The sequence below is a fragment of the Capra hircus genome, chromosome 17 (genome assembly GCF_001704415.2).
Source record: "Capra hircus breed San Clemente chromosome 17, ASM170441v1, whole genome shotgun sequence".
NCBI classification, from domain to species: domain Eukaryota; kingdom Metazoa; phylum Chordata; class Mammalia; order Artiodactyla; family Bovidae; genus Capra; species Capra hircus.
In genome coordinates this window covers 15620141-15634124 of record NC_030824.1, presented here as the reverse complement: position 1 = coordinate 15634124, position 13984 = coordinate 15620141, and the positions used below count along the sequence as shown (strand labels likewise).

Below are 13984 nucleotides of genomic sequence, written 5' to 3'. Positions count from 1 at the left end.
AGGAAGAAGATGGGTTTTCTTACCTTCCTCTCTATCTGCTGTTTTTTTGTTAAAGAATCTGCTAGTTTTGTAAAAACAATCTGCTGGATTAATCCTCTCTTTCTTTTTCTTCCCCCTTCTTCCCCCTCCTTCCCCTTGCTTCCCTTTCTTCCCCCTCCATCCCTCCAAAATATGACAGACTTTTCTGTCTCCTAGTCATCTGATTATTGCCTCCTCCTGAACTTGTATACTTTCTTCCCTGTCAATACAGGGAAAATCAAAGTTCAGTAAAACTGGGGTCTTGTTAGATGATGTACTGCAGGCAGGCTGGGTTCCTAGTACACTGTCCCACCTTGAACATCCCACCCAGATAGGCTGGGTATGAAGTGCCGCCAGAGAAGAGTGAAAGGATCTTGCAAAATCCCTATCAGGAATTTGAGATTACATGTTGAACAGGTTTAATGTACTTGGAGGTCAGTAACAAATGGAAACTTAGTAGTCCTTGAAATTGAAAGTTGCTCAGTCGTGTCTGACTCTCTTTGACCCCATGGACTATACAGTCCTCAGAATTCTCCAGTCCAGGATTCTGGAGTGGGTAGCCTTTCTCTTCTCCCGGGGATCTTCCCAACCCAGGGATTGAACCTGGGTCTCCCACATTGTAGGAGGATTCTTTACTAGCTGAGCCACAAGGGAAGCCCAAGAATAATGGAGTGGGTAGCCTATCCCTTCTCCAGGGGATCTTCTGACCCAGGAATGAAACCAGGGTCTCCTGCATTGCAAGTGGATTCTTTACCATCTGAGCTATCAGGGAAGCCCAAGTATTGTCATTAAAAGTCTTTGTTAATAGTAATTACTGTAGTAGGAGATGTACAGAAAAAAAGCTAGGGAATATTTTTCTTAAAATTTGGAAATTTGCAAAATTATTGGACATAAAATGTATACAATCACTTACCTGTTATGGAGCAGAAATCAGTTGCAGAGTTATCTGGTTCTCTGATAAGTCTAACCATTTGTTTGAAAATAAGGAATTCACAGTTTATACCTCTTGCTGGGTCATGCTGATAAACATGACCCAGTCAACTTTCTTTCAACTCTGGTTGTGAACAAGTTACCAAGCCTTGGGAGCTGTAAGCAAGGATAACTGAATATTCCCAAACAATCCAATGTGATGATAAAATAAGCCCTGATATGTAGAAATGATGAATATTTGAGGATTGTGTATTAATGGTTCTGCACAATAATCAGGCATAAAGGGTAAGCATGTAATCAACGATTCAGTGGAATTACCACTACCTAGTCAAACCAGGATGTTACAGTTTTCCTTCTCTTGTTTTTATGTATTTTATATAGTACTTTAAAAAAATATTATGTCTTTCCAGTTCAGTTACTCAGTCATATCTAACTCTTTGTGACCCCATGGACTACAGCATGGCAGGCCTCCCTGTCCATCACCAACTCTCGGAGTTTACTCAGACTCATGTCCATCGAGTTGGTGATGCCATCCAACCCATCTCATCCTCTGTCATCCCCTTTTCCTCCCGCCTTCAGTCTTTCCCAGCATCAGGTTCTTTTCAAATGAGTCAGTTCTTTGCATCAGATGCCAAAGTATTGGAGTTTCAGCTTCAGCATCAGTCTTTCCAATGAATATTCAGGACTGATTTCCTTTAGGATGGACTGGTTGGATCTCCTTTCAGTCCAAGGGACTCTCAAGAGTCTTCTCCAACACTGCAGTTCAAAAGCATCAATTCTTCAGCGCTCAGCTTTCTTTATAGTCCAACTCTCACATCTATACATGACTACTGCAAAAACCATAGCTTTGACTGGACGGACCTTTGGCAAAGTAATGTCTCTGCTTTTTAATATGCTGTCTAAGTTGGTCATAGCTTTTCTTCCAAGGAGTAAGCGTCTTTTAATTTCCTGGCAGCAGTCACCATCTGCAGTGATTTTGGAGCCTCAGTAAATAAAGTCTGCCACTGTTTCCCCATCTATTTGCCATGAAGTGATGGGACCAGATGCCATGATCTTCGTTTTCTGAATGTTGAGTTTTAAGCCAACTTTTTCACTCTCCTCCTTCACTTTCATCAAGAAGTTCTTTAGTTCTTCTTGCTTTCTGCCATAAGGGTGGTGTCATCTGCGTATCTGAGGTTATTGATATTTCTCCCGGCAATCTTGATTCCAGCTTGTGCTTCACCCAGCCCGGCATTTCGTATGATGTACTCTGCATATAAGATGAATAAGCAGGGTGACAATATATAGCCTTGACATACTCTTTTCCCAATTTGGCACCAGTCTGTTGTTCCATGTCCAGTTCTAACTGTTGCATCCTGACCTGTATACAGGTTTCTCAAGAGGCAGGTCAGGTGGTCTGATATTCCCATCTCTTTGAGAATTTTCCACAGTTTATTGTGATCCACACAGTCAAAGGCTTTGGCATAGTCAATAAAGCAGAAATAGATGTTTTTCTGGAACTCTCTTGCTTTTTCCATGATCCAGCAGATGTTGGCAATTTGATCTCTGGTTCCTCTGCCTTTTCTAAAACCAGCTTGAACATCTGGAAGTTCACGGTTCACGTATTGCTGAAGCGTGTCTTGGAAAATTTTAAGCATTACTTTACTAGCGTATGAAAAGAGTGTAATTGTGTGGTAGTTTGAGCATTCTTTGGCATTGCCTTTCTTTGGGATAGGAATGAAAACTGACCTTTTCCAGTCCTGTGGCCACTGGTGAGTTTTCCAAATTTGCTGGCATATTGAGTGCAGCACTTTCACAGCATCATCTTTCAGGATTTGAAATAGCTCCACTGGAATTCCATCACCTCCACTCGCTTTGTTTGTAGTGATGCTTCCTAAAGCCCACTTGACTTCACATTCCACGATGTCTGGCTCTAGGTGAGTGATCACACCATCGTGATTATCTTGGCCGTGAAGATCTTTTTTGTACAATTCTTCTGTTTATTTTTTCCACCTCTTCTTAATATCTTTTGCTTCTGTTAGGTCCATACCATTTCTGTCCTTTATCGAGCCCATTGTTGCATGAAATGTTCCCTTGGTATCTCTAATTTTTTTGAAGAGATATCTAGTCTTTCCCATTCTGTTGTTTTCCTCTATTTCTTTGCATTGATCGCTGAGGAAGGCTTTCCTATCCCTGCTTGCTATTCTTTGGAATTCTGCATTCAAATGGGTATACCTTTCATTTTCTCCTTTGCTTTTCGATTCCTTTCTTTTCACACCAATTTGTAAGGCCTCTTCAGACAGCCCTTTTACTTTTTTGCATTTGTTTTTCTTGGGGATGGTCTTGATCACTGCCTCCTGTACAATGTCATGAACCTCTGTCCATAGTTCATCAGGCACTCTGTCTATCAGATCTAGGCCCTTGAATTTATTTCTCACTTCTACTGTATAGTCATAAGGGATTTGATTTAGGTCATACCTGAATGGTCTAGTGGTTTTCCCTACTTTCTTCAATTTAAATCTGAATTTGGCTGTAAGGAGTTCATGAACTGAGCCACAGTCAGCTCCTGGTCTTGTTTCTGCTGACTGTATAGAGCTTCACCATCTTTGGGTGCAAAGAGTATAATCAATCTGATTTCAGTGTTGACCATCTGGTGATGTCCATGTTAGAGTCTTCTCTTGTGTTGTTGGAAGAGGGTGTTTGCTATGACCATGCGTTCTCTTGGCAGAACTCAGCCTTTGCCCTGCTTCATTCTGTACTCCAAGTCCAAATTTGCCTGTTACTCCAGGTGTTTCTTGGCTTCCTACTTTTGCATTCCAGTCCCCTATAATGAAAAGGACATCTTTTTTGGGTGTTTGTTCTAGAAGCTCTTGTAGGTCTTCATAGAACTGTTCAGCTTCTTCAGTGTTACTGGTTGGGGCATAAACTTGGATTACCGTGATATTGAATGGTTTGCCTTGGAAATGAACAGAGATCATTCTGTTACACACACATTAAAAGACAGAAGTCTTGGGTCAGGCTTCCTGGCATCCAGGTTGCCTTTTGACTGAAGCTACTTTCAGTTCCTCAAGCTTAAGTTGTCCTGTCTTAGACCAAATGTTTTTTTCTTTCTCCTCACTTTAGTCTGCCAGCACAGACCTGTGAGTTTTTGAGTACTGTGACCATTTAGTTTTCCCAAGTGTGTGTTTGTAATGGAAGTGCTGTTGCCCAATGGCTGACTGGTTCAAGAACAGCAATATCACACTATTCTCTGGGTTTAGGGTTTGAAACAAACCTGTGGTGGGCCTGTGGGAAGGGGTGAAAAGAGAGGGAGTAGGAAGAATGAATTTGTTTTCTTTAACAGTGGGTCTTTGGGAATGGGCAAGGTTAAAGTTTCAGGCTGGAAGAGCTTGGGGCTTCATCACTGGGTAAAGGAGACTCCTAGCATCTTCTCTAAACATTGACTTCCTGTCAATCTCTATTCAAATCAAAGCAAAGCAAATCGATTTTCTTGATACAAAGCCCAGCCTTAAAGATGTGTGGTCATACCTATAGAATCTCTTAGCTCAAATAGGGACACTGAATACCCTTTAATGGGGGGAGAGTGCTTTTGCACCTCATAACTACTGATATGAGAGAATCCTTTTTAGATACAGGGTTATTGGGCAGCTGGTCAACCTCGTATGTGATCAGTATCAGGCCCTCTGTTTCGACAGGAAAGAAGGTTAGAGAGGTGGTCTTTCAACTTCAGATTTCATGGCTCAATAAAACTTCAAGACAATTTTGAAGATCCAAAGGTTGCCAGCTTACTAGGTTTGCTAGGAAGGAGTGGGAGTGAGGGGTAGAAAACATACCTTGTCATCAGTAGCATTTCAAAAAACAAAGGATGTTTAAACAATAAACCAGTCAGAAGGACAAATTCTCAGAAATAATGACAGTTCCTTAAATGAAGTGTGTTTAGCTTTATAAAGAGACAAAGCTACATTGTCCTGATATTTCTTTGTCAAGGTCATGTGCTTGAGCACCATAGGATTGGAGGGCTCCGTGTTTCTGAAAAGTGGGGAGAGAATCAGAGGAGCAGGAGTTGGGAGTGAGGAAAATGAACTCATTAATAACATTTGACCTCTGGCGGAAGTTATTTATCATGTCTTGCCTTGTGGGTGGGCCGAATAGGAATATTGATTCCAATATTTAAACTTGAGATAGAACACGTTTATGATACTGTATTGCCAGCTAGCTGCCAGTTTTCCAGTATAGGGTAGATTTATCTTTTAGATTCATGTTTAGATGTATTATCATTTTACTGTTTCCCTAAGAGAAGTTCTGTTTTATCAATAAGAAGTATCAGGAAAGACATCTTCCTTTCCAGGTATGTACCCAACTCTCATTTGTGTAACCAAACAGTGTATATCATCAGCAACCCTGGCCCCTTTGCCTTTGGATTACATTATGTGCTTTTTTTAAAAAATGAGTGACTCATTTGCATTTCCTGATGCTGTGCCACTTGACAGAAGGTTCAAGTGCCTGGGAGAATAGTAATCAGAGGCAAATCAGCTTATGTCTGAATTGTGGCTGCTGGCAATCTATTTGAGGATAATTGAAAATTTGCTGTGTTCATTTTATTGTGGGTTTCCAGGTAAATGCCAAACTCCCGGTTGGGACTCCAGATTACATGGCCCCTGAAGTGTTGACTGTGATGAATGGGGATGGAAAAGGTGCCTATAGCCTAGACTGTGATTGGTGGTCAGTGGGAGTTATTGCTTATGAGATGGTTTATGGAAGATGCCCATTCACTGAAGGAACCTCAGCCAAAACCTTCAATAACATCATGAATTTCCAGGTAAAGAGCCCTTACTAGATTCTGAGGTAATATTGAGAAACGTCATTTTAAAATTGTGTGAATGAACATTTATAATGTAAACCAGACGTTCCGGATAATAACAATAGCAAATACTTTATATAGCATTTACTCTGTGCCAAAAGAAATTCTAAATGCTTTATTAATTGTATTATATTGACTCTCAGGTGCCAGTAATTTTAAGTGTATGCCATCATTTTATGTATCACTAAAAAGAAAAAACTGCTAACAATTAATGTAGGATATTTTATTGATTATAAAATGTTTTGATTACAGTGATGTTAAATGTGAATAAAATGGGGGTCATAGGATTTGTGAAATACAGTTCATTATTTTGGCTAATCCTCAAGCAATCCTGTGAGGTAGATAATATTATTGTCATTTTATAGATGAGGAAACCAAAGCACAGAGTGGTTAAATAACTTGCCCAAAATAGCACAGGCTGTCTAGCTTTGAAATACATGCTGTCGATATGCTTTCTTAGTTTCTTGGTGCCACTAGCTGTCAAATATGGTTAAAATTCAGAGACATGGATAGAAATACTAATAGATACATAAAGTAGAATTAAAGCTATCGTCTAGAAACTATATTTGTCATTATATTAGCCTGTTTCTTAAGGATATGATAAATATCTATGTTTTAGTTTTAGCAAAAAGGAAAGAGAATTTGTCACAGATTTTTGTGTATCATCCAGTTTCTTCCAGGGATGCTTAGTACATATTTTTCTATATAACATATACTTTTTGTATGCTTAATACATGCATATATTATTTTATATTCTTGTGTCTCCTCCTGAGTTAAAATTTCCCCCAAGATGATGCTTAAGTCTCACCTGTTTCCTTCATTTCCATCCATTCATTCAGTAACGAGTAACTCGCACTTGGCACTGTTAGGTACCAAGTTTGGAGTGATGGGCAAGGGGAAAGGCCCTCTTGGCCTTCTTTCTCCATTGTCACATGGAAATCAAAATACAATGTGTATGTGCAAAAGCAGAGTACAGGGGGAACACGCAGGAGGGAGTGATGGAGTGGAAGAGGGAGGTGGGAGGTAGGCAGGGAAGGAGGGGCGTGGATTGGGGTAGGCCTTCTGAGCATAGAGAACAGAGTGATTTGTTCAGGCAGCTTTAAATAGCATATCATTGTTGGATGCAAAGAGCGAGGTGGGGAGTGTAGCTAGGTGAGACGGAAGAGGGTACAGAGATCAAGTTATGAAGGGTATTGAACCCTTGCAAGGGAGCTAGGCCTGCTGCTGTGAAGAGAACATTTTCTTTGGGAACATGCCTTTGGTCCAAAGTTAGGACATAAAACTTCCTTCTTAAAAAAAAAAAGAAAGTTGGATATATGAGAACTACTTTTTTGTTTTATTTATTTGAGAACTACTTTTTTAACTTTGAGACACGAGAAGCTGATTTGCTAAGGGAATATTTTATTTTTTAAAATTCTTTTTGAAATAGCGGTTCTTGAAGTTTCCAGATGACCCCAAAGTTAGCAGTGAATTGATTGATCTAATCCAGAGTTTGTTGTGTGGCCAGAAAGAGAGACTGAAGTTTGAGGGCCTTTGCTGTCATCCTTTCTTCTCCAAAATCGACTGGAGTAACATTCGTAACTGTAAGTAGAGTTGTGTTCCTTCAGTTCTGGTGTTGGGATGAAGAAACACTTAAGAGTGATCTGAAGTTATTCTGCCTCCCAGAAGCTGGTATAAATCATATAAGTAAGGGTTTTAATTATCTATAGGAATGGAAAAGGGTAATGATGTAGCTGTCTTGAGTAATATTTCTACTTTAACATCGTTTGCACAGAACTGAATCATTAATCAAACTCTGTTTATGTGGCCTTAGTACATTAGAGGTACAGATTGATGGGATCTGAAGGTTGTCACTTGGTTTGACAGAATTTCTTCCTAGAGGAAGAGTGGACCTAGCTATTTTGTTCACAAGATTAGGAAAAAGACTCAGAGATTAGGCAGAGTGCCAGCATTGCTCTGTTAATGGCCAAGCCTGCCCTAAAGCCATAAATGCCTTGCTGTGTTCGCTTGTTTCCCTCTAAAATGTTTGTCTTTGCTCACAAGCACGTATAAGGCATATGCACAGTGGATTCATTCATACATCACTTTGTTATCAATTAGTACAAAGTGAATTCATTAAAAACAAAGACCTGACGACTTATCTACAAGTCCAAAATACTTGATGTTTTACAAATTGGTCATTTTTTTTCAACCTTTTTATGCTTGCATGTGTTGATCGAATGCGATCTATAACCCAACTCATTAATTAGCACAGATCAGAGCCTGTAGGAAAGCCATTGGCCTGGTTGAGTGTGTGTCTGAGTTTTGGTGATGAGGGGAGGCAGGGAAATGGAATCCATTTCTAGGTGTCAAAACCAGGCTTCTAGTTGGAGCTGTGTTGTAACTGTAACCTCTTGAACCTTCAGCTGAAATATAGGAGTTGGATTAAGAGCCATTATTGTCCAGTTGAAAGCCATTTGAATGGTTTCTCTAACCCTCTGTGAAAATATGTAAGTAGGCCATATTTCTATAAATCTCTCGTGGCAACTTTTTTTCCTCTTCTGGTAGCCACGTTACTATATTTTTCAAGTCTTTTAGGCATCAACCCCCAAATCTCCATGATTCAGGGCTTTTAATCAGCAGTGTATTTTCAGTGCAGTCTTTCTTTTTTGCTTTTGGAAAGATTTGATACAGTTGGTTCTTGTTGCCACCAAATACTTAATCTTTTCTTGCCTTACCTTTTTTTATCTCCAATCTTCTTAAATAAGCAGCTTATTTTCTTATTCTTATCTTTGCCAGTGGTCTTCACCCAAGTAAGTCAGCAAATGGTGATTAATTACCCAGGTAACTTTATTTTGTATTCTGGTAAACCTTGCTGATGTTTTGGTATTGTGTTAGAGTTCCCATATTTTGTTCTAGTCTTTTCTTCTCGGGCTGTTTATAGGTTTTAGGCTTGTTGGGCTTCTGAGGCTAAGTACCGTTCTGTAAAGTACACAGTGTCCGGAGAGGATATGTGTGGGCCCCTGCTGTGGGGCCCCTGCTGTGCATCACACGGTCTGTCTTGTGGGAAGTCATGGTTGTCGTTGGGATGAGATGATGCTGGGATGGATCACCGTGCACTTGACCATCTTTGCACTTGTTGCCTCTTCATCACGTGAGAAGACTCACTGTGTCTTGTGTGACTCTGCTTAATGTTTCCATATCCTAATAAATATCTGCTTAGTTTTGCCTCATCTTTACCATGTTTCTCACTTTCCCATACTGAGTTCATATGAGAGAATTCTCACCCAGCTGAATCCTGGTTCTTTTTTTAAATATATTTTTAAAAATAAAAATTGTATATCTGTGAGACATATAATGTAAAAATTGGATTTACATCGATACAGTAGAATGGTCACTACAGTCAAGCTAGTTAACACACTGATCTCCTCACAGTTTCCTTCCTCCTTTCCTGCCTCCCTCTTCCTCTTCTTTCCTTTCTTCCTTCTGTCTCTCTCTCTCCCTTCCTTCCTTTCCTGAGAACATCTAAAATCTCCTCTCTTAACAAAGTTTCAGTATTGAATACAGTATTCTTAAGTATGGTCATCACACTGTATTAATACATTAGGTCTCTGGGACGTGTTCATCCTACATTACTCCAACTTTGTACATGTTCTCATTTCCCCCAACTCTCCACTTCTAGGGACTGTTTTTCTACTCTGTGCTTCTGTGTTTTCAACTTTTTTAGATTCCACATATGAGTAAGATCATGTAGTTTTTTTCTTTTTGTGCCTGTCATGGTTCCCTTTGCATCATGACTTCCAGGTTCATCCATGTTGTTGAAAATGGCAGGATTTCCTTTTTATTTTTAAAGGCTGAGTAATATTCCTTCACACCTATTTAAATATCCATTTGTCCATTGATGGACACTTAGGTTATTCCTGTTATCTTGGCTACTGTGGATAATGCTGCCATGATAGCTCTTTGAGGTACTGATTTTATTTTCTTCTGTATACCCAGAAGAGGGATACCTGGATCACAGGGAATTTCTATTTTTAATTTTTTTTTGAGCATCCTTTATACTGTTTCCATAGTGGCTGCACCAATTCATCTTCCTACCGGCAGTGTACAAGGAGTCCCTTTTCTCCACATCTCCACCAATGCTGATTACCTCTTATCTTTTTGATGATAGCCAATCTAACAGGCATGAAGTGATAGCTCATTGGTGGTTCTGATTTGCCTTTTTGCGATGGTTAGTGGTACTGAGCACCTTTTCATACACCTGTTGGTTATTGGTATACGTCTTCTTCAGAGGGATGTATTTTCATGTCCTTTGCCCTGAATCCCAGTTCTAAAATTCTGACAGATACTCCTGATGGTTTTTATTTTCTAACTCCCAGCATAGTGGTTCTGAAGAGTCATAAAACACATTTGCCTTAAAGGAACTTCTAGTAATTTTAACAGCCCTATTACTTTGGAATAATATCACATTTATAGAAAAATTGCAAAGATAGTAGAGTTCCCACATACCCTTCTTCCAGTTTCCCCTCATGACAGCATCCTATATAACAACGTCATATTTGTCAAAATAAGATTATACAATTAATTAAACTTCAGGCTTACTCCAGGTTTACCAGCTTCCTCACTCATGCCCCTTTTTCTGTTCTAGGAATCCATCCAGGGCACTATATTGCAATTAGAGTGCTTGTGGCTGATGGCACTTATCCCGGCTGAGGTACTTAATGTAGCTCAGCCAGTGAGTGGGATCTCCATGCCCTCTGTGGACTGATAGGGCCTTTTCCTGATGGTTCTCAGCCATCCTTGACTATTCAGAGAGCTCTGGTATTAATTGCAGTGTCTCCTAGCAGATTTTCCTGTTTTTCACCAACCTTCGATCCTTGTGTGTTTGTAATCAGCTGAGGGTTTGTGACTGAAAACATTGCTGGACTGCATGACATTAGAGCTATTTTCTAACTAGGTAGTTCTAACACAAATTATGCCTTTGTCCAGGCCCATTTGTCATAAACACACATTGGGTGACTCTCATCAACCAAAGCACTTGAAGTCATTAGGTTTCCTGAGTTCCTGATTGCTGCTCAAATGCTTTGTGGTTCCAGGCTGTTGAATATTTCAACTTTCCACACAGGAGATTGTCCTTTGATGAAAGAAACATTAGCTTTTCTGCTAGTTCACCCTCAATTCTTCTTTTTCTTATTATAACCAAGGAAAGGAAGTAATGCTTAACACAGCAGGTAATAATCTTCTAAAACTCATTATCTCAAGAGGTGGTCCAGGCAGGATATATAAGCGCAGTTTAAGAAGGGTCTGGGCAAATGGATGAGTGACAGAACTGGAAGTGGTTACTGGGAGAAACTACGTGCCTTGGCTTTGACCCCTGAGGTCAGATGGAGCAGTTGGTCGTTCGGAGCATTTAGGTCCTACCGCTTGAAGTCGCTGTGGGCACCAATGCGCAAACCAAGACTCTGACCTAGTTCAGGGATGTTTGTTCTCCTGGCAAGTCAAGACCGCTCTGCCACACTCACGGGCCACTGTGTACCTACTGCCTTGATGTTTCACTCCCTGCCTTACATGATCAGATGTGAAGTTGAGTTTTTAGCTGCTGCTTCTTATTTCAAGGCTGCTTTCCAAGTTTCAGTATTAGGCTTCTTAAGTATCCTAGTTGCCCTGGGCTATGCAATTCCAGTGAAGTTTCAGATATTGAGCAGGAGTCTGATTGTGCCCTCGGCCTGCTTTTCTGGGCTTCCAGAAAGCTGAAGCCAGTCAGTCCCCCTCTTTCATGCCTTTGGGGTTATGCCTACCTTTTCTGACATCAGGCACCTGCTCCGTCAATGGCAGAGTTGTACTGTCCAGTGTGCCCTTCTACTCACATCTTTTTAATATCTTTCCCCAGAGACATAGTGATGTAAATAGAACCGGCACACTTGCACCTTTCATCCAAACCCACCACATCTCAACAGTGAGAAATGCATAATCAGAGTGTTGACTCTGGATCGTTTCCTAGAACCTCTATAGCTGATGTTCTAGAGAACTTGTTTTTATCCGTTGATTATGACACAGGCTTCTTTTGAGTCATCTTCAATTTACTCTTCTCAGAAAGGCACAGTTCTTGTAGAGCTACTTTTGAGTTTCCAGGTTCTTAGCATTTGTCACATAAGTGTATTCCATTTCCATCCAGTAGTGGCTCAGTGGTGGTCCAATTCTGATCAGCCCTGAGATAGTCCCCTGACAAAGAGGTCTCCTTCATTGTTGATCATTATTCACTACCTGGCCCCTAATGGCCATCGCAAAATTGCAGGTGTACAATCCTTTGATTACTCCCTAAACCTAAGGGATGAAGGCCTTTGGTTGAAAGGAAAAGGATTCTAAGGCTTCCTGTCCTTGGGTGAAATTCTTACATGTTTTTGTGTATATCAGCACCATGAGACTTCACTGGGTTTTTTACTCCAGTCCTGTAGTCTGATAGGAAATACTGGTTAAGTAGCAACTGTTCTGTGCCAACTACCAAGTATTTAAGTATATATTACACTATGTTACTTCAAAACAGTTCAAAGAAAAGGATTATTGTACCCATTCTAGAAGTATGGACACAGTGGTAACTCGTCCCAGATCATATAGCAAGTGAGAGAGAGGGTCTAGATTTGGGTTGAGGTCTAGGTGATTCTAGAGCCCTTTCTACTTTATGCAATACCATGCATGCTTTATGATAGATAGTTGTTATTAATAATGTTTATGGTGATGACAAATAATACCACTGTTTAGTCTCTGTGTCTGTTCAAGCACATTTGGAATTGTAGTCGTTTTGAATCGACAGGATTCATCAAGATATTTGAGTGCTGTGTGCTGTATGTTAGGTGCTGTAGCTCTGTGGATGAACAAATCTGGATACAGCCCTACCTTCAGTGAACTTACAGTCTAAATTATAGGTCCCTTAAATAGAGCTGTAGTCCTGTTTAAATTGCCATTCCTCAAAATGGTAGAAAGTTTGGGAATTTCCTGGCGGTCCAGTGGTTAGGACTCTGCACTTTCACTGCTGAGGACCTGGGTTCAGTCCCTAGTCGGGGAACTAAGATCCTACAAGCTGCATGGCGTGGCCAAAAAAAAAAGGGTAGAATGCTTTTAATGCTTAGTAGATCACCCACTGGCTTACTGAACCACATTACTTGATCTTAAACAAAACGTAGACTGTGACCTGGTGACCCCTTGCCCACATAGAGCATCCTGTTCTTTCTGCGAATTTATTACCACCACTGCCCCACCCCTTGCCTCAGATCTAGCCTGAGAAAGGACCATGTTGGATCGATGACCCACTTCTAAAATTATGATTTGTAGTCTCCAGGTGAATTGAGAGCACTTGATTCATGTTTTCTGTTTATTTGAGGTTATGTGGTTTCTTAGCCTCAGCACTGTTTGTATTTAGGAGCAGATAATTATTTGTTTGGGGACTGTTACGTGAATTGCAGAATGTTTAGCAGCACCCCTGGCGTTTACCCGTAGATTTCAGTAGCTGTCTGCATCTTGTGATAACCCAGCAGGTCTCCAGACATTTGCTCAGTGTCCCTTATTGGGGGGTAAGGAGCGGTACAACTGTTCTCAGTAGAGAACCATTGTTTTAGAAGAATTGGTCAGATTGTTACCAGGGGAGAGAATATCACAGAGAGTCACTCAAGACTGCCATTGCTAACCCGCAGTGGAACCATAGCCTGGGGTCAGGGGGACCCTGCTATGTTGAGTGTGGTCCATGGACTGGTAGCATCATCATCATCGCCAGCATCATCTGGGAGCTTGTTAGAGTTGCAGAGACTCAGACTCCCCTCCAGCCCAGACCTGCTGAGTCAGAAACTGCACTTCAGTAAGATCCTGAGAAATAAGATTCCTGTGTGTAGCATCTGTGAAGCTCTGCGAGAGGAGAAAATGAGATCTGTCAGCCTTAGTTTCTTGCTCATCTTGGCAGAGTCCTCCATGCTTTGTCCTCTGGGCTGAGGGTAAGGGGAGGCTGCTTTTTGGCTAAGAACTTTCCCAAGCAGATGGAACTGCTTGGAAACACAGGATTTTAGGCTCTGCTTTTGAGAAATTTAAAGCTTTTCTTTCAGATGGACTTTATAGCTTTCGTATTTTTCAAGATGGTGGTTTAACATAATCTCTTCCTGCTGATGGCAAATAGATAGTTGTAATGAAGGCATTTGTATACCTTATACATCCCCCCACTGCTTTCTGCAT

The 13984-nt window shown here is 40.7% G+C and overlaps 1 protein-coding gene across 4 annotated transcripts in view; it reads left to right on the top strand.

The window, feature by feature from the left end:
* CIT (citron rho-interacting serine/threonine kinase) overlaps positions 1-13984 on the top strand; it is a 172709-nt gene that overhangs the window by 40685 nt on the left and 118040 nt on the right. For all 4 annotated transcript variants that reach the window (XM_018061232.1, XM_018061231.1, XM_018061230.1 and 1 more), the window contains exons 8-9: positions 5543-5746; positions 7218-7371. In XM_018061232.1, coding sequence (XP_017916721.1) covers positions 5543-5746; positions 7218-7371 — 358 coding nt within the window. The remainder of the gene's footprint in view (positions 1-5542; positions 5747-7217; positions 7372-13984) is intronic.